General features: G+C 31.7%; 1 protein-coding gene, 1 long non-coding RNA gene and 1 other non-coding gene across 11 annotated transcripts in view; 1 reads left to right on the top strand and 2 right to left on the bottom strand.

The window, feature by feature from the left end:
• The window catches only part of LOC123672494 (adenylate cyclase type 2), a 150986-nt gene that overhangs the window by 72287 nt on the left and 54106 nt on the right, over positions 1-24593 (top strand). For all 8 annotated transcript variants that reach the window (XM_045606597.1, XM_045606596.1, XM_045606599.1 and 5 more), the window contains 2 exons: positions 19369-19701; positions 21335-21529. In XM_045606597.1, the coding sequence (XP_045462553.1) occupies positions 19369-19701; positions 21335-21529 (528 nt within the window). The remainder of the gene's footprint in view (positions 1-19368; positions 19702-21334; positions 21530-24593) is intronic.
• LOC123672500 lies at positions 6468-11556 on the bottom strand. Of its 2 annotated transcripts, XR_006746316.1 has the most exons (4): positions 11358-11556; positions 9392-11298; positions 7230-7391; positions 6468-6821 (listed from the first exon to the last, which is right to left on the bottom strand). It is a non-coding gene; the product is annotated as an uncharacterized LOC123672500 (long non-coding RNA). The 2 variants fall into 2 exon arrangements; XR_006746315.1 differs by having other exon boundaries at positions 9392-11551.
• On the bottom strand, positions 20654-20862 carry LOC123674289. Its single transcript, XR_006746634.1, has one exon. It is a non-coding gene; the product is annotated as a small nucleolar RNA U3 (small nucleolar RNA).

The raw sequence follows: 24593 nt of genomic DNA, 5'->3' as shown, positions 1-24593 counted from the left end.
AACGAGAAATATTGACATGAAATTGAACTGTACGAATATAGCTTCATAGATGAAAAACAAAATTTGTGGAAGTCGAAATGCAAAATGAACATTACATAAAATATATTGGCTAGTGAAAATTGAAAAAAAATACCGAAACTCTCAATTTCTGAGAAAGATTTTCTCTAACAGCATTATCTCAATTCTTGCTGTGCACAGTTAATATTATAAACTCAACTCTATAGTACTTATTAAAGAGTCTAATTGTGTAATTTTCTGAATAAACTCTCTTATTATTATTATCATTATTATTATTGCGACGAAATTCAATCTATGGGAAATGAATATCCAAAAAAGCAGCATATTAATTTTCAGCGCCAGGCACTAATAAATGTTTGAATATCGAAATCAAATGTTTTACGCACAGCGCACTAGCTCTAAAATTTATAAAAATAATTAAAAGAAGAAACGAATAGGTTCTGATAAGTCAAACTGTCACGATGGGATAGCAAATATTTTGACTTACCCTCAATGTTATGTAGAGAGACGCAAAACCTACTTGAAACACGAACTATTTCACGTTGTGCTTGTTACACGTTACACGTTTCAAAACAGAGTGAATTTCGAAAGTTCTAGATTAGGTGGGGGGAGGTACATAGAGCATAGATTAATCTTTGACATAGAGAAATGAATCGCCCTTAGAATATAGAACAACAGGAATCAGCATTATTTGCTAAAATAGGGGGTAGCAGAATGGAATTTAAATTCCATATTATTATTGTTTTCCTAGAACTGCTATGAAAAGTAGCGTATTCTTCATAGCTTACTCAATTTCAAAACTATGTATTGCTCATACTGTGAGAAATATAGGGTGTTTTTTTTCGAGGTATATAACTTTAAGTTGGCATTACTGTTCAAGATGGCGACCGATTTAACAGCTGTCAAGTAATTTATTTAGACTCACGCTTGAACAACGCTTGAAAATACTGCAATTTTATTTAGAAAATAATGGTTCTGTACGGAATACGTATCGTGCACTACGTTGTTTAGCGATGAAGCGCACTTTTGGTTGAATGGCTACGTCAACAAACAAAACTGCCGCATTTGGAGCGAAGCTAATCCTCAAGTGTATGTCGAAACACCAATACATCCAGAAAAATTGAATGTTTGATGCGCTTTATGGGCTGGTGGAATCATTGGTCCGTACTTTTTCAAAAACGATGATGGCCGAATTAACACCGCTAGACTACTTTCTGTGGGACTATGTAAAGTCATTGGTCTATGCGTATAAGCCACAAACCCTTGACCATTCAGAAGACAACATTCGTCGTGTTATTGCCGATATACGGCCACAAATGTTGGAAAAAGTCATCGAAAATTGGACGTCCAGATTGGAATACTCGCGAGAAAAGTTGGACTTTCCCCACTTGTTGCACAATATACTATTTAAAAATTATGACAAAGAAATTCGGTCCACATCATCTTCCAATTCTAGCAATTGTGACTGCAAGATTTTCACTATTTTTTAGCTAATTTTAACAATTTCATTGCGTTGTTGGAGCGAGTATTATTCCATTTTTTTCAAGGGCGTAGTTTTCACTTGTCACTTGTCAAAAAATAACAGCTGCCAGATAGCGGGCTATTCTAAATGAAATCTCTTTTTGAAAAACATTCTATTTCATTTAGAACTTTTGATTGGTTTCTTTAGGTTTTTATTAAATTAAATTTAAATGCCTATCAAGTCTTCTGACATAAACTGATTATTGTAATAAAAATTGAAACAAATAATTGATAAAGGTAATTCCAATTAAAATCTGTACCAGCTTTGGATAAAAATACAGAAGACTTTTTTCTTTCAAATATAATGATAAATCAGAAAAAAAATTCCTCAATACAACAAGAATCGAATAATTGATTCCAATTAAAGAATATATACCAATATTACCTTTTTCATTTCATCTATACCTCCTGTGAACAGTGCTCTGCCGTTTAACATCTTATCTACTTTTTTCTTCATTAATCTTTCTATCAAGAAGTAACTGGTGATACTCTGCATTCATAAATACTCTTGAAATTCATACCGTTTACATTTATTTTTGGAATCACCTTTTCCTCTTGCTGTATAATTTTTTTGTTTTTCTGCCTTATTAATTTCTTTCTCCATAACGTCGGGGAATACCTATGTTTATATGTATTTTTTGTTGCGTATGTTATGGGTTTTTCAGATGTGATGTTGCCAGATCCAATCGTTTTCTAATTCTCTCAGCATCTTAAAACGATATATTCGGTTGATTATTGGGAATCGCATCAAAATGAAATGATATTAGAATTGAATGACAATATGTCCAACATAATAAACTATTTCGGCTGATTATTTTCAATATTTTTCATTTTATTGTATTAAATGAATGATTTATTTCGTATTATTCAAAATGACAGTTTTTCTCAGCAACTATAAGAGATATTGGCATTTAATTTGATACAGAAAACAATTCCTTCACCGATTTGATTATATTAGCTTTAGAATATAAATTAAGAATAATTTGAATACAATGTATTTCTGATTCTATAATATGCTGCATTTCTATTTCAATCCTTATTTTTTAAGTCTTATTTCTATAAATCGGAAGGTTTGGTCATCAAATATTGTTCTCTTAGAAATTTATCAGCTTTGGGAAAAATACGGAGGAAATATTTTTTTTTTCAAATATAATGATAATAATTTTTTTCTCTAACCTGGTAAATGAAAAAATATAGGAAAAACGAACCTTAATTTCAATCAAGGAACCCCTTCCTGTATCAACGTATGTAACTGAATTCACAGATGAATAAAGACATAGGTATAGGTACTCACTTTTTTGTATAATAATTTCTGAATAATCGGCGACATTTTCTTATACACAAAGAAAAGACCTCAAATATTTGCGGACAGTCCGAACCACGATACAAACAACTCTGAATTAACACATCGTACTAAGAAATCAGCTAAAAACAACATATGTTTAACAGATTCACGTAATTTGAAATGAAAGTAATATACATTGTATGTGCTACAGATTTGTCATCTGTTCGGGAGATGATTCCTTGATTGGAAAACAATGGTAAATTCTATAGAGATTGCTTATCTTTTAATGTTACAATCCTTCGAAAAGAAGTAAAAATTATACGAAGTTCAAAGAGATATCAGCCAAGGAATCATCAGCTGAAATTTCTGAAATGTTTCTATCCTTATTTGCTGAAGTATTTTCTCTATAAATCTGAAGATGTAGTCATCGAACATTGTTTCACTAGAAATTCATCAGCTTTGGGAAAAATAAAGAAGACTTGATGATAATGATAATTAAAAAAAGTTTTACCTCAATAAAAAAAATCGAATCAAAATGTAAAAAGCTTTGACAATTTGCTCTCCATGAAATTTTACGAAACGAAACACAAAAATTGTGCAACATTCGTGTGAATTTGTAGGATTTCGTGACCTTCAGACAAACATAATTAAAAAAATTGAAACGCAATGATTAGTGCGTATCTTTGAAAGACTGGTGAATTCTAAAAATTTATTGAGACAAAATATAGTTATTTCATTCAAGAAATGCCCTCCTATATAAAAGTATTCAACTGAAATTATAGATTGGTAAATACACTCTTTTTTGTCAATTTTTCATACTTCTGATTCATTCAATGTGACAGGTAATTCTCTCCAGATAATAATTTGATTGACAATCATGATGATTTGATATACATTTTAACCTAGGTTTTGAATAAAAATTTATTGATGCAAATAAATCATTTTAATTGAAGAATATATAAAAAAAAATACATATATTAAATTTTTTGATATAGATAATTGACAAATATATACAACATACATATATTGAATTTTTATTTTATTTGTTTGGGTCTATACTGCCAGAAAACAATGCCCTTTTTGGTACAATAGGAATGAACTTCCTCCGTCTATCTATTATTTCTGCATCCATTCCACAAAATTCACTTATCTGTCGGTTTCCATCTTCTCTACTTTTTTCTTTGTTAACCATTCTATCAAGAAGTAACTTATAGTAATCAGCATTCATCAATGCTCTGGAAATTCGAACCTTCTCATTTAAATTTATTTGTGTCATCTGTTTTTCCTGTTCCTGTATAATTTTTTGTTTTTCTGTTTCAGTTATTTCCTTCTGCATAATGTCGTTGTATATTTGCATATGTATTTTTTGGTTTATTATGCTGCTCGCAGCGCATTTTCTGGGTTTGGTCAGTTTTGATGTTGCCACGCCCAATAGTTTTCTATAACTCTCAGCATCTTAAATAAATAATAATAATAAATAAGTTTATTGAAGCAGAAAAATATAATATGAGATATTCGATTTATTATTGTGAACTGCATCAAAATGAAATTATATTCGAATGTATTGAATTATGTTGGCTAATTATTTTCAATACTTTTTATTTTATCGTATTAATTTTCGATATATGTATTTGGTATAATTCAAAATGATAAATTGAATAAAATTTGTCACAAAAAGCAATTGCCTCGCCATCTTGATTCTATCATGTTGAGAATAACAACCAGTTATTTTAAAATCAATGTATTTTTAATTTTTTCACCCCTTTTTTTACGATTTGAGATATTCTAAGAAAAAATGAACCATACTGCAAATTTTGCAGTTTTTTTAAGTCATTATATTACTTCAAAAATTGAAAATTGTGAGTCCTTATTTCAAAGAAATTATAGATTAGAGGATACTAGTTCAACTTTCATCAAGAAAACCTAAAATTACGAAATCCAGAAACATTTATTGAATATAAATAATGCAAATGTAGAATTATCCTAAGATCTATCTATCTATCAATATTTTGAATTTTTTCAGTGTTATAGATACCAAAAAACTAAATGTGAAGGAAAACAATGTCACCCTAATTTGAGTTTATAGTTGAGCTACAATAATACTATAGATAATAAAAATTGAGTAATCATTCATTTATTATTTTTCCCCAACAAATTAGTTGAAAACAACATTTGTATCATGGATTCGCGTATTTGAAATGAAAATAATATACAATAAAAGTGGGATTGAAGTATACAAACTGATATTTCAAAAATTCGGGAGGCGATTGATTAAAAACTAAGGTATTCAAATAATTCAATCGAAATCGATTGTCGTTTAAAGAGTTATGGGTATTTTAGAGGGATGTGATCAGCTACAATTTCTAGTTTTTTTATCTTTATTTGCTTAAATCTGGAAGTATGATCATCAAACATTGCCCTACTTGAAATTTATCAGCTTTGGCAAAAATATAGAACTGATTTTTTCTTTCAAATATAATGATGATTCAAAAAAATCAAATGTGGCTCCCCAAATCAATTGATATGAAAAATATTGGTTGTTTGTGAAGAAAAAATTGAAACACAATAATTAGTTCGTATCTTTGAGGGGATATCAATTTGAAAGAGTGGTAAATTAAAAATAAAGGAACAACAAATCTTAATTCCAATCAAGGAATCCCCTTCTGAGAAAAAGTATATAACTGAAATAAACAGATTAATAAAAACAATGGGTACTCACTTTTTTTGCCCATTTCAGAATTCTGACTAGTCGACGACATTTTTCAAACACACAGAAGAACTTACGGATATTTGAAACACTCTTGTCAACGAGACAAACAACACTAAACTAACCAATTTATACTAAGAAGTTTGTTTATAGTGTCCAATCCATTTATTCTCACTAAAAGTGACTAGGACCCTTCTGATTCATTTCATGTCCTAATGAAAGTTGTTTCCTATGGCTCAGGTAATGCGATCTCTAGATAATAATATGACTTTATAATTTTGTTACCGAATATCAGACTAACGAATATATTAAATACAAGTTATTATAATTGTCACTAAAATTGTTTTTCCATAAAAATAGCTTGGTAAACATTGTTTCTCATTTTGTTGTATAAACTATCTTTCATGTTTCATATTAATTTAAATTATGTTATGATTTTTTCAATGATACTGAATTAAATTTGTATGTCATCTACTTATTCCATCGAAATTATCACTCAGTTTAAAATTCCATATCCATTGATGAACCATTGGAATCGCTAACAAATCAAAATTTGTCTAGTGCTTTACGATACGATCCCAAAATTGTAAAAAATGTTGTGATAATACCGTGTGATATTTTTCACTGAAAGTCCTAGTCAGGGTAATGATTTTTGTCCAATTTCATTCGAATTTCTGAACTTACCTTTATTTTTTAGCTGGACCAACAGTTGTTTTCTGTAAATTTCAACACCCTGTATCTCAGAACAAAGTTAATCCGGCTTTTCATATGACTTTTTCATGCTTAAAGCTGCTAAAGAATTATATCTGAAAGGAACACCGTGTATACTCAATTAAAATTGATGACAAATTCATGACAAATTGGATCATATCATCACTAAAATTTTATGAGGAACGAATGAGCCGTTCGGGTGTGAAAAGGTAACAAACAAAAAAATAAACAAGAAAACATTTATTTATTATCTCAATGGGAATTATTACAACTCATGAAGAATTAAGGTTTGACATCGAAAAGTTCAAAACAACAAATTGAAAATTATGAGAACACTAAAAGAATAATGAAAGAATGAAAAAATAGGCAAAAACATATGTATTAAGAATTGAGATCAAAAAGTATCGAACAGCCATCAGAATTATTTTTGAACCTATTTACCACTTCTTGGTTCATCCTAAACTTGTTTGTCAATTTGACGCCAGAGCAGTTGTTAAGAGCTCTGATCAACCTCATACAGGACCAACATATTCGAAGATCTACAGGAAATTCTTCGCTATTCATACCATAGTCAATTATCTAAAAATAGTTCATTCGAATTATTATATTGTCTGATTGATAGATAAAATGGAAATTTAAATATTTTCGCTTTATACATAAGGACAAAAAACACAGCAAATAAATTGTGAAAATCTTATGGCGGTTCTTTTTCAATTATTTTTTTTAGAAGGATTCAAGATACAAAAGATTTATAAATGAAAACTATAAACCAAGAATTAATGATTATCACATCTGTAGGCAAGATAAATCTTTTTGCCGAAGACAATATTGCTGCTGAGGCGCAAAGTGTTGAAGAAGACGAAGAAATATCGATACGTCGCCGTTCCCAACTTTTTGGCCTTTGTCCTTCTACTATATCATTATTAGTTCTCAAGCTGAGCCTTCGCTCAAAAATAAATAATTGAGAATGATTCCATTAATACATACCTTTCTAATCTAGTTTCTGTGAATAAAACATAACCTCATTGGATATATCATAAATAACTGTCTTCTTCGGAGAAGGCAATAATACGCTAGCTCTTGTTAAGGATGAATTTCATTTTAATTTTTTTTTTTTGCACTTGGGTAATTTGCGTCAATTTCATACGCCTAGAATATAAAGTGGTATTTTTCAGCAAGTAGGTAAAAACATATTTTCTCTTATAGCTATTATAGGCAGATTTAGGTGTCCACATATTCAAGCTTGTCGGACAAATATACTAGAAAGATATTCAGCAGGTCTGTAGTAAGTACCTATGATTATAAACACAAGTTTAAATATGAAGATTAAGGAAACATGAAAGTAAAACGCCTGTCATAAAAGTGACCCGAAATTTCTAAACTTTAACAAATTAGGGTTAAGGCGAACGTATACGTTTATGACCCTTAAGTTATATGAACATCAGTTCAGCGAAAGTTGTTTGAAAGCAATACTGACGATTTACGAATCTGCAGTACAGCATTTGGGATTACCCCAATTTATGTATTTTTCGGAATTCTTGGAATTTCAAACTGGGGTTGTTTTTGATCACTTTCATGACAGGCCATATGATAATTGTGTTATTTAATCTTAATTGAAAAGTTTTTTCGGGGTTTATAGGCATCTTTGGCAGGGAATACTGAAATGATAAAATAATGATGGCAAGGGTGCATTTATAGGTGAGGGCAGCAGTTTTTAAGATTTTGTCCCCTCTCGAAAAAATATAATAGTATAATTTGCTTCTTTGAATTCTCTAGTTATAAAAATGTTTAAAATTGAAAAATAAATTGTTTTTTTTTAATTTTACATTATTTATAATAATCAATTCGAATTATTCTTCAGTGAAATCAAAGAGACAATATGATGTTTGGGTTCTTATTACTTTCAAACTGAAAAGACATTCCTCAATTGTTACCGGTTAATTTTTCTGAATTTTTTTGTATTTTCTAGAATATGACCTCCTAAACAAGAAAGTCTAGTAACTCAACTGAATCCTATGACTAGTTTTTGATAAACAGGATGGCATTTCTTTAAAATAACATTTTCAAGGACGTACCCAGAATAAAAACCGGGGGGTGGGGCAAACCATGGTCGTTGTAACATTTTATGAAATAACGATAAATTACCCCTATTTCATAATTTCAATAGTGTTAGTAAATTTTAATAAATCCCAGGAACAAAATACATTAACGATATATTTTTTGCTTTCAGGGGAGGGGGGCAAGTTGCCCCCTTGCACCTCGTTAGATACGCCTATGAAAGTTTTGCGTAGGAAAACATTTTGAATGAAACATTTTTGTGCGACAAATATTGCTTACCCATAAGGTAATAATTTCAGACTGATTTTCAATGAAAATTATTGTCAGATATGGGGTTTTCTTTCTGAGACTTATAGTTCTTGAGATGTTCTCAGTGAGCTTCGGAATTAGGACACCATGTACAATGTCTTTCATGGTACAATGAGAAAATTACAATGAGTAAACGCCAACGAGTCTCTTACCGTTACCCTGTATGAAATTTTCATTGTATATAACTTTTTAACAACTTGTATAATAACAGTCACCCCTCTCAATATATTACCCTGTGTACTCAAAAACTGGTCATAGCCAAGCCAATAATGTTGACATTATAATAGTGTACTCGAACTAAAAGTAATGGACACAAAACTGGAAAATTCCCCAGACGATATTTTCATTTGCTGGGTGAATTATAAACTAAACGAATTTCATTTTGAATCATGTTTGACTAACCCCGTATCTAACAATAATTTTCATTAAAAACCAGTCTAAAATTATAACCTTATGAGTAAGCTATATTTGTCGCGCAAAAGTGTTTCATTCAAGATGTTTTATACGAGAAATGTTCTTTGAAGAAATGCAATTTTCCAACATCGACATCCTTTTTCTCGTAAACTAGTCGTAGGATTGAGTTGGACCAAATATACTTTGTTGTTCAACATACGAAAAATTTAGTAAAATTAACCAGTAACAATTTTTCTATTAGAGTTCTGCTTGGTCCTTTAGTTTGGTGCGTCAAATGGAAAAGTGGATCTTTCAGAATCGAAGCATAAATATGAAAGTTGACATTTTCGTTGAGATATAACAAAAAATAAATATCAAAAGATACTTACATCGTTAATTTGATCAATTCTCATCGATTCAATCGTCATTATTATTATCATCCGAAGTTTCTTCAGAATTGGAAGTCGAAGATTTATCATCATTCTCAATAGCACGTACTGGTAGTCTAAACGTGAAATTTTTCGGTCTAACCCACCTCACTCTATTCCTCCCTCCACACATAAACTCGATAAGTCTATATTTTTCCACCTGGTTCTGACCTGCTATTATGAAGTCCAGTATGTCTTTTATCGTAAAGGCCTGTTCTAGCTTGTAGTCCAAATCGTCTCTTTCTTTTCTGGTCATCTTCCTTTCTGGAAGCTCGTTCTCCTCCAGTTGCTGTTCCAGTTGCTGTTCCAGTTCTTTCCTCTCTCTTAAGATTTTTTGCTTAAGCTGTTCGACTCTCGTCATCGGAATCTTCCTTTGCGCCCACTCTCGCGCTGCTCTCTCGCGCAATTCTCTTTCGCGCGCTTGGACAGCATCTCTAGTCCGATTTAGAATGTTTTCTAGTATCACTTTCTTTCTCAGGTTATCTTTCGTTTTCTTCAATTTGTACGCAGTGTTCTTCATTATGCCATATGCGTCTTGCTCATCAACAATCTTTGGACGCTGAAACAAACCATTATCTTACTGAGGCTTTTAAACAAATTTTTCTTTAATTGCTGGAAAAAAGCAAGCATCTGGCAACTCTGCACATGCCTTTTTAGCTCGGTCTAGACGCAGTTTCCAATTAGCGCACCGTGAAAAAACTACCGAATTCTGTCAAAATCGAGCCAGCAGAACGCGAGATATTGAGGTCCCGGTAATTTAAACTTTGCGCGTACTGCGACGGCCCAAATAGGACCTTGTAGAAGTTCAAGCTGTTCCAAAGAAGTGTGAACACTCAGATCGACACTTGAAACCGAAGTTTGTCAACTCAAGAATTATCAGATTTACCTTCTGTAGTCTCGAAAGCCGAATACGACAACTTTTACAGAATAGTGGATTCCGATCTCATAATATTAATATTTATAATAATAAACTGGGTTTATTGAACATTAATCAGTGCATAAGTACATGACTTACATAGTTTTTTATTTTTAATCGAATGTTTAATTTCTAGAAACTATATCCTGAACTGTCAAATCTCTTGGAAAACCTCAATTAATAAACTACCAATAAAATAAAAATATTTTCGAACAACATTTTAGTCGAATTTATCAAAAAATTCGAATCATAAAAAATAAATAGGGTGTAACATTACAATGTTCAACATCCGTTTTAATTAAGTTGCATAGAAATAAAGATATTTCAGCCAAAATAATGAAAAAGAATTAAAAAAATTACTCATCTACTTCTACTTGGGCTGCTTTTGTTTCTAATTAGATATGATTAACAGAGAAACAATAAACCTGGAAATATTGAGCAACTTAATTTCAACTACAAATAAGACGACACAAAAATCAATAAAGAAAGGATAAAATTATAAGAAAAGGATACAATAAAATGAAAGAAAACCAATGATACAGAATATTTGTTCTTTTTATTTCTTTCCATAAAATAGAATAAATCTCCTTTTATTTTATAGGTATAGCTGAGATGTAATGCTAGAATTTCGATTAGATTATTTTATATCCATATCATTCAGAATCCTAGTCTTCAATTATTTTTATTAATTTTTTTCAATCGAATATTTTTGGGAGGTTCTTTCGTCAGAAATTATTTTTTTGATACCAATCGAATTTCATTTTATTTTGTGGAATGTGGAACTAAGATTTAGTTCAACATGACAAGGTTTATAAATTTTTTAACCTGATGTTGACATTCTTATTTCGTCTGTTGTTATTATTCTTGTCTAAAATATTCAAAAATTTTCTTCTTCAATTCTACATATTTCAAGTTATCACTTTGTTATGTAAATTCCAAATTTTGCAGACCTCTAAAACATATATCTTGTAGTTTGTTCATTAGTATTTGAGAGTTGTTATTCCTGAATACAAGGGTAGTGCAAATTGTTTGTAATCCTCTTCATTTCAATTTTAAATTATTTTGAGGACTCTGAAGATGTATACACAAAAACAAGAACTAGACTTTCGAACTTCACAATTTTGAATACATTATTAAATTTTTGAGGTTTTGTCATGCACAACTGAAGTTTTAACTTTAAATAAAAATCTGCTGTTTGACAAAAACTAATAAAATATTCGACGATTGGTCTAAAAAGTGTAAACAATAGAAGAGGAAGACTGATTATGCTTCAATTGAACTACAAGTACATATGCCTACTCTAATTATATGAAAATATGCATTTACAAAAATCGATGAACATTACCATTAATTATTATCAACAGAAAGGAATGGAAAATGAACAAGAAGGCATTAGAAAAAGATTTTAACAGAAAAAACAAAATGATCTTCATTCGCAACAAACACAAAGACTGATTATTAAATGGTTATTAGTGTAGTGAATGATAATAATAAATAAAAATTCTAATAAGATCTGAAAGTTCTGGCTAACAGAAATCCTTCCTATGTTATGATTGTACGTTGTCAAGTTTTCGAGAAATACATAATGCTTTTGAAGGCGTTTAAAGAATTTTGATCAGTTTTGGGATGATAAAATTTTTTGGTACCTACCCGATTTCAAAATTTCCACTTTGGTTTCGTTTCGGTCTGCCTGTGTGTCAGCACATCCTTGCATCAGCCAATATCTTCTTCTACAATTCTTATCTGATTCCGTAAAAGATCTCATACAAACTTAATATTTTCCAGATGAAGGTTGTTCATTGAACATGTCCAAAAGTTGCACGACATTTCCACATCTTTATTCTTGGAAAATGTGAAGACGATATTGAAAATAAGTCCAATGAAAAAAATATTGAATACGCATATTTGTTTTTTTCAGGTTTTTCTATTAATATTTTCAAAATATTTTGGAATAACGCTACAATTGAAACAGGGATTCGTTCAGAATTGAACAAATAAACATATCAAAGGAGAAAAAATAAAGACAAAATAATTTTAGGAATATTATTTTATTTTAAATCAGTAGAAAATATCGATCAATATCATAATCCTTATTTTCAGAATTCAAAGAGGCTCAGTGATAGCCACTCGAATTTGGGTCACCCTGTTTATTTACAATAACATATTTACAAATTTTAAATTATTATGGTTCAGGTAGCATTTTCGGATTGTACATTTTGCAACCGTCTGGCTAATCTCATGCCTAGTAAAGTTCTATAACTTGCCGTCAAAGTCATCATCATTATTTCTAAATTGGCAATACTGCGTTTCTTCTTTCCTTCAACAACTGCAGTCAGTATTTCTTTAATTATCACTGCCTTTTCCAACTTTCTTTCTAATTCATCCTGTTGGGCATAGAGTATCTGAGTTTTTCTACTGTCAGCCAAGAAATTCATAACTTCAATTTCTTGAGTATCCAACGTTGCAGTGATTAATTTTTTAAACATTAAATCTTTCAACAGATCTGTTCTAGAAGTGTTTGTTCTTGGTCCTTTTCTATTGAGCATGCGTATTACGCGTCGTTTTTCCCTTTCCATCCAGCGTGCTCTCGAGACTAGTGTTCTGCCACACAGGACAAATCGTAGGGATCGCCTGAACAGTCTATAAAAAATTGGTCGACCTGTCCTAGTCATTTTAGTTTTTAGATATAATTTTTTTTTGGCGGATTTCTGAAAAATCAAGTAGATTATTCAACTGTCATTTAAAAAATAAAGTTTTAATTTTTATTAATTGATGTTTCGGTTTACTCAATCAGGGCCGTCGCCAGGACCGGCATACCGGACATTTTGCCGGGGCGCAAATTCAGACAATAAATGTAAATTCTTAGTGAAAATGCCACAACATATAGTATGTTTTGAGTGACAAAATAACCAACATCCATCAAAAATTAAATTATAACAACAGTTTCCAGTGTACTTGACTCTTGAGGTAAAGTTGGTAATTGATCCAAACTTTGTAAAAAAAGTAAAAATTTATAACACTAATATAGGTAACAAAAATACATCGATATACGAATACGAAATTTTGAGCGAAGCTTGAAATGGTTGTTCTATAATTCTATATGCACACGCAAAATCTGAATCCGACTCTGTATCACGCAAATATGTATGCCTTATTTACAGACAGGTCCGGCGCGAGCAGTTTTGGCGCCTGAAGCAAAGAATTTTTTGACGCCCCTGCTGAAAAAGTATCAATAAACCAACCTCATGTTGTTTTTAAGAATCAAGACTATGTTTTTTCAGAAATATGAAAGGGCGGAAACAAACAGACAGAATCGGATTTGAGAATGGATTCGGCTCAGTGAGTCGAACGTTTTTTTTTGAGTCCGTTCCTGGCTGAAAATTCGAATATGACAGACGAAATGATATAGAAATCTGTTCGGACAACGAACATTCAAAAATGTTGTTATAATTTCATTTTGACTAGGTGCCTTCTTGTCTCTAAGTAAATGTTTTATAATTTGCTTTCGACTAAAATCTCCTATTTATTTAATGTATTCTATATAGTGCATTTATACATGATAAGATAACAACCTACAAATAACAAACAACAATGATTAAGAAACAAATAGTCTAAATGCAACCATTTATGCACCTCAAATATTAAATTATGTGATGATTTTCTATTTTATAAAATTCAAAAATAGTTTAATATAATCAATTCTTAGGGATCACAATATAGATCAAAGCAAATTTCACTTCAAGTCTAGTTAGATTGAAACTAGAGGTTTGCAAAGGCAATTTTAAATCGATCAGAAAGTAGAATATTTGAAATGCCAATTGTAACTGGTTTGATACCTCAAGAACTCTTTGGAGATTTGAAGTAAGAACGAACCTTGTAGAATAGTTTTATATAATTGCATGTTGAATTTTTGTCTTGAAAAGCAAAGTAATGTTATTATACTGAATGAAATCTAATGAAAATTCGATTTACACATATCAGTACTGTGTAGGAATAAACTTTCTATCAGTTAATTGAATTTCTATTTTGTAAATTGAAACTTTTTCTTACCTATTCTCAACGTAATCAAACTTCTTTTAAAAATATTTTCATTACTTCCTGATCTTGATTAACAATTAGCACAAATATTATTTTGAAAATCTGTAAGAAAATAGTAGATATGAGTCTAAATTGATTGAGGACATCTAATATGTATGAAACAATTAATTTTTTGAAAGAATGATGAATTTTCATCGAAGAAATAATTCTTGTTAGGTAAATGAATATCTACAGGCATCAAAGGAAGGATAACTAGTAATCTTTCAATTGAAAGTTGAAATAAATAAGATGACAATAAAATAAATACTTTATTCGAATTTTAAGAACTATGTACATATAAATATATAAAAAGTATATATAGTTTTCAATATTCAATCTCGAAATCTATTATAATACTCGTAGACATTATCTATTCTATTTCGATGTGAAAAATAATATTTTTGGGAATTATATTATGTTTGTTCTCTGTATACATCTGAATTACAGAGTAATATCCTTATCCAAATGAATACAAAGCTCGATTTGGTGTTATGTTTTGAGCTAGAGCTTTCTTTCGAGGAATTTTTTTATTGAACGGTTTACACATTCGTCTTATTTTCTCTTGGCTTTCTAACTTGCCCTCAACTATTTCTGTCAAAAAACCCTTAATTCTAATAGCTTTCTCCATTTTTTCCTTGAATCTACATGGATTACCTAACATAGATTCTTTCACTTGTGCCTTATACGTTTGCAATTGTTTCAAATGTTTTTTCGAATAAATTAAATTCTGAAGCCCTTTTGTTAAGATAGCTTTTTCCATACTTTCACCTTTGTATTTTATTCTTTTAGTATTTATGTCTTTCAATATTTTTGTATGAATTTTATACGGAATATTCTCTACAGATCTGAATTTTTTAGAGAAAAACTCTGACATGCATTGAATTACACTCGTAAAACATGACTTAATATTTAAATAAGCTAGTTGAAAACTGAAGGCCGGTATAAAAAGACCATCATCCATTTTCATATCTCACTTTGGTGTTTCCTGAAAAGAGCCCAAAGTTATACAATCATACTCCATTTATATTAATTTGAATAGGCATAAAACTAAGAATTCGTTCTGTATTTTAATTTATATTTTTGGTTGGCAATATTATCAAGAATTCGAAAGAACCACTAGATTTCTCATTCGGTATGCGACTTCAATGTGATGCTAATTCATAGGAATATTTCCAAACAAACATTTTATCTTATATAATGATAGATTTCATTGTCTTATAATGAAAATAGATAACAGGGAATAACAATGATAGTGTCAAAATTTTTCCTCTTCTATATAGGTGAAGAACTTATTTATTTTGTATACCTGTCTATACTATCTGGGATTGAAAACAAGATTTAAAATTCTAATACTTCAAAAATTGGAGGAGTTATCATTAATTTCTAGTATATCTGTATATAGAGTGATACAATTTTCAGTAGACAAATGTCACCTATTAAATTTCTATCTGATCGTGAAGTAATTTGTATACTGCATTCTGTAATTGTGTAATTAATGCACTTATGTTTGAAATTTCATGATTACTGATGGTAGTAGATTACGGTATACTTGAATATTTTTAAATAATTACTGAGAATTCGATAATCAAGAATTTTTTGAACTGAAATATTTTTTGAATAATAGAAAATTATAAGCCATAACTTCATATTTTATAGTATTTCAGAACATTTTTGAAATCCATATACCCAAATTGTATACTAGCCACTTAAAATTTTTTCAAACAAATTTAAAAATTTTATTCGATGTAGAAATAAATAACAAATCTTGTTCTTGGAAATATCTTTATCTAACGAATTTTCAGGGTTATTTTTAGGGCTTTACGTGAATACTACAAAGATATCTGATATTGTAAATGGGTACCTGGTTCCAAGAGGTGACAGCTGAGCAACGTAGAAGCTTTGGACAAAAGCACCAATATGTTTACGCGGGGGGGTCATATTTATTATACGAAATTTTCTGTCAAAAGTGGTTAGATATATAGCCAACCAGCTGGCTTAAACCCTAACGTTAGAGAAACAAAGACTAAACAGAATTACGTTATTTTTCTTATCTTGCGTTTATTGACTTTTATGATAAAAACTTTCCTAAACTTTCTTTTGATCAAGGTAAACATATAGTTCAAGCTGCAGAAAATATTCGAATAATAAACGTATCTTGGATATTTTTCGATTGAATTAAATTAATCAAAACTGCCAATAATGAAAATAATTCAACACACAATAAGATTTTTCTTTTATAAATAAAATTATGTACTGGGATATATAGAATCAAATTCAAGTATAGATATTTCTTCATTTTTTAATATAGAATAGACATCAAATTATTTTGTTATTATTTTGATATGCAGCCGATAAACTCTTTAGTTTAAACTTCAGGCTCATGAGTTAGAATTTTTGCAGAGAAAATATTAAATTTTTTTTTGAGATATATCAATGAATATTTCAGGACTATCAATACATTTTCCTATTTTTTTAAAGGTCTATTTCTAGATCATAATATGTAATTGAAAAATATCGACATAAAGAAAGCTACAGAGTAATTCTTAGAAAAATCAATTGCAGAAACTTTTCAAATTAATTTTTTCAAGGTATTCCTAAGATTCTTACCTTATTATCACAGCAAAATATCCCAGTAAAATTCTTTGGTTTAAAAGTAGTTTCGAACTAAAGTCTAATACTTTGTTTGTCAATGCACAAACACTCAACAATCATTGTTAAGATAAGACATTCTTACAAAGAAACCAGTAATTATCACAGCCATAAATCGATCAAATTGTTTAGAAATTAGAACTTCGAAGCTCTCGCTTCTGTAGCGATCGCCACTGAAATGATTATTCGTTTAAAGCCGAGAACATCCGAACTGTACACGTGCTCAAGATGTGGGGAGAATTATTTGAACTTTCGCCAAATATCCATTGAACTCAACAGATGGGAATATCGGCGAACTTTGAAGTCAAAGAGCAACTGTCACGTTATGAATGTCACTTAGGTTAGGTGAGGTTATGGAAGAAAAATTCAGTTTCAAAGATCAACATGAAGGAAATTGAAAATAAACGAAAAGGACTGGGAAGTAGGAGATTAATTCATATAAATCGAATTAAATTAATAAAATGATGAAAGATTATAAAATAAATATTAAGAATTATTTTCGAAAACAACATAATGGAATTTTAAAATTGAAATTATCCATGTTAATACACCAACATTAAAATGATTATGTTAGATGGTTATTGAACGAATATAAAGAAACATTTGAAAAGCTCTCAAGGAGTATTAGCATTCGAAATTGGAAATGAGAAGACTTAATCCATGTAAAAGGAATAAAATGATTGTTCAACAGCTAGAAAAACTCCGGTTTCTCCAAACTGATGCAAAAATGATTTAATTTAGTTATAAAATAAAAAATCAAGAAACAAGATGAAATATGAAATAATTTATCAATATTTAAATCGAACGAATTCAAGTAAATTAAAAAAAAATGGACCATGTATAAAAGATTGATGTTATCCTTTGAAAATTAAGATGAATAATAAAAATGAAATTTGATTATTGGTTTATTATTTCCAAATCATAATGTAATCTTTGAAATAGGCCGAAATATAAATTCTAACTCTTTCTGAAATTTTGAACGATTACTTTGGAAATTTATCCATAGATCCTCTCGAAAATAATATAAATTCAACAACACGATTCATGCATTTCAAAGGCTAAAAATCGATTAATCAAATTGTAAAAAAGTTCTCGGAAACTAGACGAGTATGAAATTCAAAAATGTATGATTGTCATCGTCTTGAATACATTTTTTCATTGCAAAGTCTGATCTCGATATACACTGTGTCCGTAAAGTATGGAACAAATTCATTTTTGGCTATAGAAACCATTTTAAGAAATAATGCTGAAACACGTCGATTTTTTATTTTAATTTACCGTATTTTAAAATAATTAGCAAATATACAGGGTGAATTACTTTCGAGTAATCACGTCACCGTCATTTTTTTAAATGGAACACCCCCATTTTGTCTCAATTTTCAGATTACTCTAGCTGAGCTGATTCCAAAGATGTATCGCACGTTGACTTCAATTGGTACAGGGTGGACAAAAATACAAATTTTTGTGTGCTCATAAAGTAACGCGTAACATTCTTTATCATTTAAATTAACAATATGATCAAAAATACTTATTGTCTAGCGGCAATTGATTTGAATTTAACACACTGTTGTTTTTACATTTTTAGATTAATAAAAATGAGCTGTTTCCAAAAATGTTTGGTACTTGTGGTCTAGCAGACAGAAAATGAAAGAAATTATTTCTTATCAATTTAAAAACATGTAATGAATGTAACAAACTACAGGGTGTTACATTCAAACCAATTGCCGCTAGATAATAAGTATTTTTGATAATATTGTTAATTTAATTAATAAAGAATGTTACGCGTTACTTTATGAGCACACACAAAACTATTGTATTTTTGTCCACCCTGTACCAATTGGAATCAACATGTGATACATTTTCGGAATCAGCTCAGCTAAAGTAATCGGAAAATTGAGACAAAATGAGGGTGTTCCATTAAAAAAAAAAATGACGGTGATGTCATAACTCGAAAGTAATTCACCCTGTATATTTGATTATTATTTTAAAATACGGTAAATTAAAATAAAAAATCGATGTGTTTCAGGATTATTTATTAAAATGGTCTCTATAGCTAAAAATGAATTTGTTCCATACTTTACGGACACATTGTATTTGGAATTATGAATTTTTGAAAATGAGTTTATCTGAAATTTTTCGGTTAGTTTGTGGTGTCACTAATGTCATTGATGAGTGGATGTTTTCTCGATGTAATTTTCGATCTGCAAGTGCTACTGCTACTGTTATTTCCCGATATTTCCTGTCATGAAAAACTCTATGTATGTGGGAAATATTTTAACAATTTTCTTTTTTTTAGGAAATGCAGGACAACCTAAACGCCTTGGTCGTCCTGTCAGTCCTCACATTCGTCCTGTTCACCGTTCTGATGGCTTCCCAGTTTCCTGTCATCCTGGAATCCGAAGTGTGGGCTCTAGTTTCCTCGCTCACAATTACTGTGGTGGTGGCGACATCTATGATCTGGCTAGCTGAACGACATGCAGCCCTTCCGCTTTTCGCCCTTGTTTTGGCGATACACACAATGTTGCCAATGTCAAGGTCGGTGTCGATTGTGCTGGCGACCATAGTGACGCTGACCCATCTGGCAACGTCGCTAAAGGAGAAGCTGAGAGGCGACGAAAATTGTTTGCAGGTAAATTGGGGTTAATTTGGAATGTATCTTATTTGATTTGGACGATTGAATGTGCAGTCAGTGTTGCCAGATTGGTATTTCTAGCAGTGGGAGGGAGAGATTAAACGTAATTGCATAAATGAGCAAAGCACAGAAAAATTTGCAGGTTTGTTCGAATGCGTAAGAAATTTCGCATGAAGTTTTTCTGCTTTAATCACCCTACCCAATTCAGTAGTTTAAATACAGATCTGAAGTCAAAACTTGTTGATCTGTGACAATGGCTGCTTTTTAACATTGACTTTCTACGATCTATTGAGTTTGAAGGCAAAAAATCAAGAAATCCAATCAAAAAATCGTTCTGTCGAAACATCAAGAACATAAATGGCATAAGAACTATCACAAAATGATACACAGTATTGCCATTATAACCATCTTAAATTCTATCATTCCTATTGAAAACCCTCATATATAAATTTCAATGTATTCTCAACGAATTCTCAAGAATGAATTAACTTTATGTGTAATCAAGGTTATCTTGCTTGGCTCAGAAAAAAAGATTCGAATATTCTAATCAAATTTTTGTGTACCTGTATATACATAGTTCTGAATCGATTCAATATTCTTTATGGAAGATGAGTTATAAAGTGAATTTCTCGGAAATGGGGCCTGCCTTAGACTCTTCAACAATTTTCCACTTGGGAAATCAGGAATAACTAGATGATTCAGGAGGGAAAATATGTCTTTGAATACTGAAACTTTCGCATTTTCTCTTGACCGTGAAATATCAAAAGGAGTTCAAAATGTCTCGGTCGAATATTTCAAAGAAAGTCAATCTTTGATGTTGCTTCATTAAAAAAAAAAACAGAAGATTCGAGGAGAATCTAGTTACAGTTCCCTTCTCCAATTGATGAAGTCTTGATAATAAATACATTAAAACAGAGCTTGCTTGATATTAACTTAAGGAAAAAGAGCAACCTCTCAGAATGTATCGCATCCACAAACTGGACAAGTCCAGGTGAACGATCATCGTGGGCCACGAGGATTTCCATGAGGAATTCCTAGAGCCAGTCTCACGCTCAGGAAGCGATACTTCGACTCATCGTCGAGGTTGCAACCACTCTCAATTTGAGTTGAGAATGTGTGAAGATATACTACAGAAATGATCCTGTGAAGTATGATCTTAATTTTAAAAATGAAAAATTATGGGTTGACTTTCTGGACGGTATCGGAGTAAGCAGTATTGTATATTATTTAGCGCCATCTATTCGATTCCCGCAGTTTCAAAATGGCTTAGGAATTCTATCAAAAGAGGGCGCTATATTCCCTAACCTTTATTTGGACTTGTTACTTTCTTATAAAATTAATTGTCAATGCTATGGGGGTGAAAATTTTCTTCAACTGAGAAATGAACGAGAAAAAAGTGGTCTCCAAATCATCATCAAACATAGAACGAAAAAATTCGGAATCCTGAATTTTAAAAATTTTCATTTGGGTTTCGGAATGGATGACCCTGAGTTCGAATCCTGCCATTGGATATTCATCAACCATTATTCTGTTGATATTTTCATATTTTTTCTTCACGAGTCGTTTGATCAGTTACTTCTCCACTGGCTGCATAGTTGAGTAACATTCTAATCTGCTTCAAATTTTTCAGATAATTCCAGAACTGATCTTACTGCTTGCCGGTAGTTCCACTGGTTTATACTATCGACATATGACAGAGGGTGCTCATAGACGTACCTTCGTCGGTACCAGAACGTGCATAGAATCGAGAGTCAAATTAGAATGTGAGAAGGAACAACAAGAACAGCTTCTACTGAGTGTCATACCTGCTTATATAGCGGCTGAGGTAAGTTTTTACATAGGCATACCTACAACTTTGGTTCCACCGTTTTTTTCCAAAATTCAAGGCTTCATTGTAAGAAACTGGTTATGCATTTATGATTCAAAGTATTGTCCATTGCTGGCCACTACATTCTCCCATCTTTCGGACAGCGTATGAATCCCGCGATGAAAAAACTGGTCATTTTTCGAAGCGATCCATGAATCGATCCAAATTTTTACTTCTTTATAAGACCGGAAGTGCTGGTCAGCCAGGCCGTGTGCCATTGTTCGCAACAAGTGATATGCCGAGGAAACAACGTATGGAGAATACGGCGGATGGGGTAGGACTTCCCATTTCAACTTCACCTGGACGTAAGCTACGCCCTTGAAACCTCACTATGTTTCAGATCAGAACCCGATCTACAAAAAAGGTTTTTTTCTAGAATCTTGAATAAATAATGACAATAATATCTGGCGAATGTCTATTTTCACTTTCTACTTGTTTTATTTTCAACAATTCCTACAAAATGTCATCTTCAAGTCAAATAAGCCTTGAAGAAGGAGGAATTTGTCCCCGAAACGTCGTCGAGTTTTAAAATAAAGATTTTAAAGAAGAAATCTGTCCAAATTCCCGCAATCACAGTTCTAATTATTAAAAATATCCTTTTTCGGCAACCGTCCGGGAAGTGCTCACTTCCTGGACGCTTTTTCTCTGAGAAAGTAGAATTTCCCGGCCTAGTCCGGAAAGTACGTACTTCCCGGACTAGGCCGGAAAATTATCATAGAATCCATAGCAACCGAGATAACGGCTGACAGTTCATATGAAATTAGTTGTCAAAAATTTGCATGTTTTTTATCGCAATCGCAATAAAATATGGAAAGCAGCAGCGATAGTGTTATTTTACATGGTTGCCGAAAAAATATTGTACGCAACACGCCCGAAAATGGTTTTTTTGGACTCACAGACTTCCAGGACTCGCTTACGCTCGTCCTGGAATTTTGTCTATTCGTCCAAAAAAACCCTATTTTCCGGACTTGTTACGTAAATTACTATTTTCTATGTGCTCAATAAACATCACGTAATTTCTTCAGAAGAAATGAAACATTTGCCAAATAGTCTATTCTAATCTGTTATTTTCTAAACGAAGCATCGAAGTTCACAAGTTCAATAACTATTTCACAAAGACCTATTGAGTTGACAATTGTGAAACAAGTAATTTCGATTCTGTCAAACACTACCGAATAGACTTTGTTCATTTGTTCTCAAATAGGGACAATTTCCATCAGGAATCCTTCAGATTCACGCTTCAAGGAAAATAGTTCACAAGATGCAATCCCATTCATTCCTTCAACAGACTGAAGGAAAGAAAACAATTCCGAGACTTGACGAGAACAAACAGTTCCAAATCTTCCAGAGGCTTCGTAGTGAGTTGATTGAACAAGTTTCTATGTGTACTGGTACAATATAAATTTGTGAACTTCGTAATCGAAGCTTTCGTAAGGCAGTCACGGTAGAAAAATATCATGACTGAAATAATTTCAGTTCTCTATGAATTACAAGATGTGTTAGCACAGATTATTGACATATAGCTACATGTTTTACTAATTACTATAACATAAGTATTTACGAAGGAAATCTATCCAGAAGTTTTTGAGACTTTGAATCTAGCCTTTTCGTGTTTATGTCTGAATCTGAGGTTCTCCGATGTGTATCAATGTGAGTACTTGTTTGATTTTTGAGACCAATCGCAGTGATAGTGAATCTGTATAAAATCGCTTAACGAAAAGGAGAAATAATACAACGACAAAGCATTCCTTTATTATTTTTATATCCTTTTCATATTCTTGAAGGAAATTGTCTTATTATCTGAAAATATTCCAAATTAATTTAATTAATGTGGAATAAATGTATTTCTAACCGAAAAAATATATCGCAATTTGTAATTTCAACTTCGATTCCGCCGTTTTTTTTCCGAAATTCGAGGCTTAATTGTAAAAAACTGGTTAAACATTTATGATTCCAAGAGTTTTCAATCGATGGCAAATATTCTTCCATCTTTCGGGCAGCGTACAAATACCGCGTTGAAAAAACTGGTCTTTCAATGCGATCCACGAATCGATCCAATTTTTTACTGGTCGGCCAGGCCGTGTGCCATTGATCGAAACAAGTGATAGTCCGAGAGGGCAACGTCTGGAGAATACGACGGGTGGGGTAAGACTTCCCATTTCAACGTTTCCACGTATGTTATGACCACTTTCGCAACATGGTGTCGAGCATTGTCATGCTTTAAAATCACTTTATCATGTCTCACGTTATATTGAGGCCGTTTGTCTTTCAATAATCGGCTCAAACGCATTAATTGCGTTCGACAACGATCGCCTGTGATTGTTTCAGTCGGTTTCAACAACTCATACTACACTACGCCAATACTGAGGATGACCTTGGAACCGTGAATATTCAGTTTGGCCGTCAACGTGGAAGCATGGCCGCGATATCCCCATGATTTTCTGCGTTTGAGATTATCGTAATGAACCCATTTTTCGTCTGCAGTCACAATGCGATGCAGAAATCCCTTTCGTTTTTGGCTTGCAAGCAGCTGATCACAAGCATACAAACGCTGTTCAACATCTCTCGGCTTGGACTCGTACGGCACCCAATTTCCTTGTTTCTGAATAATTCCCATGACTTCCAGGCATTTCGAAATGGCTTGTTGCGTCACTCCCAATGATCCTGCCAATTATTGTTGCGTTTGACAAGTGTTGCCTCCAATTCTTCATCTTAGAAAACCTCTTCCACGTCTTCGACGTCAAAATCAGCGTTCTTGAAGCGTTGAAACCACTCTCGGCACGTTCTTTCACTAATAGCGGCCTCACCATAGGTATATGAGAGCATTCGATGAGCCTCAGCCGCAGATTTCCTCAGAAAATTGAAACTACCCGCAAATAACAAGAATTAGGCTCGTAAGCTGATATATTTAATTGAGAATAACTTTATGAAGCAGACACACATCGACTAATATTTCGATGGCGTTATGTTTACAAATACCTAAGCTTATTGTTTGACATCTACTATCTATTCATTTCGACTA

This window comes from Harmonia axyridis, chromosome 2, assembly GCF_914767665.1.
Source record: "Harmonia axyridis chromosome 2, icHarAxyr1.1, whole genome shotgun sequence".
Classification (NCBI taxonomy): domain Eukaryota; kingdom Metazoa; phylum Arthropoda; class Insecta; order Coleoptera; family Coccinellidae; genus Harmonia; species Harmonia axyridis.
The sequence above is the reverse complement of the archived record's forward strand: the minus strand, read 5'-3'. Positions and strand labels throughout refer to the sequence as shown.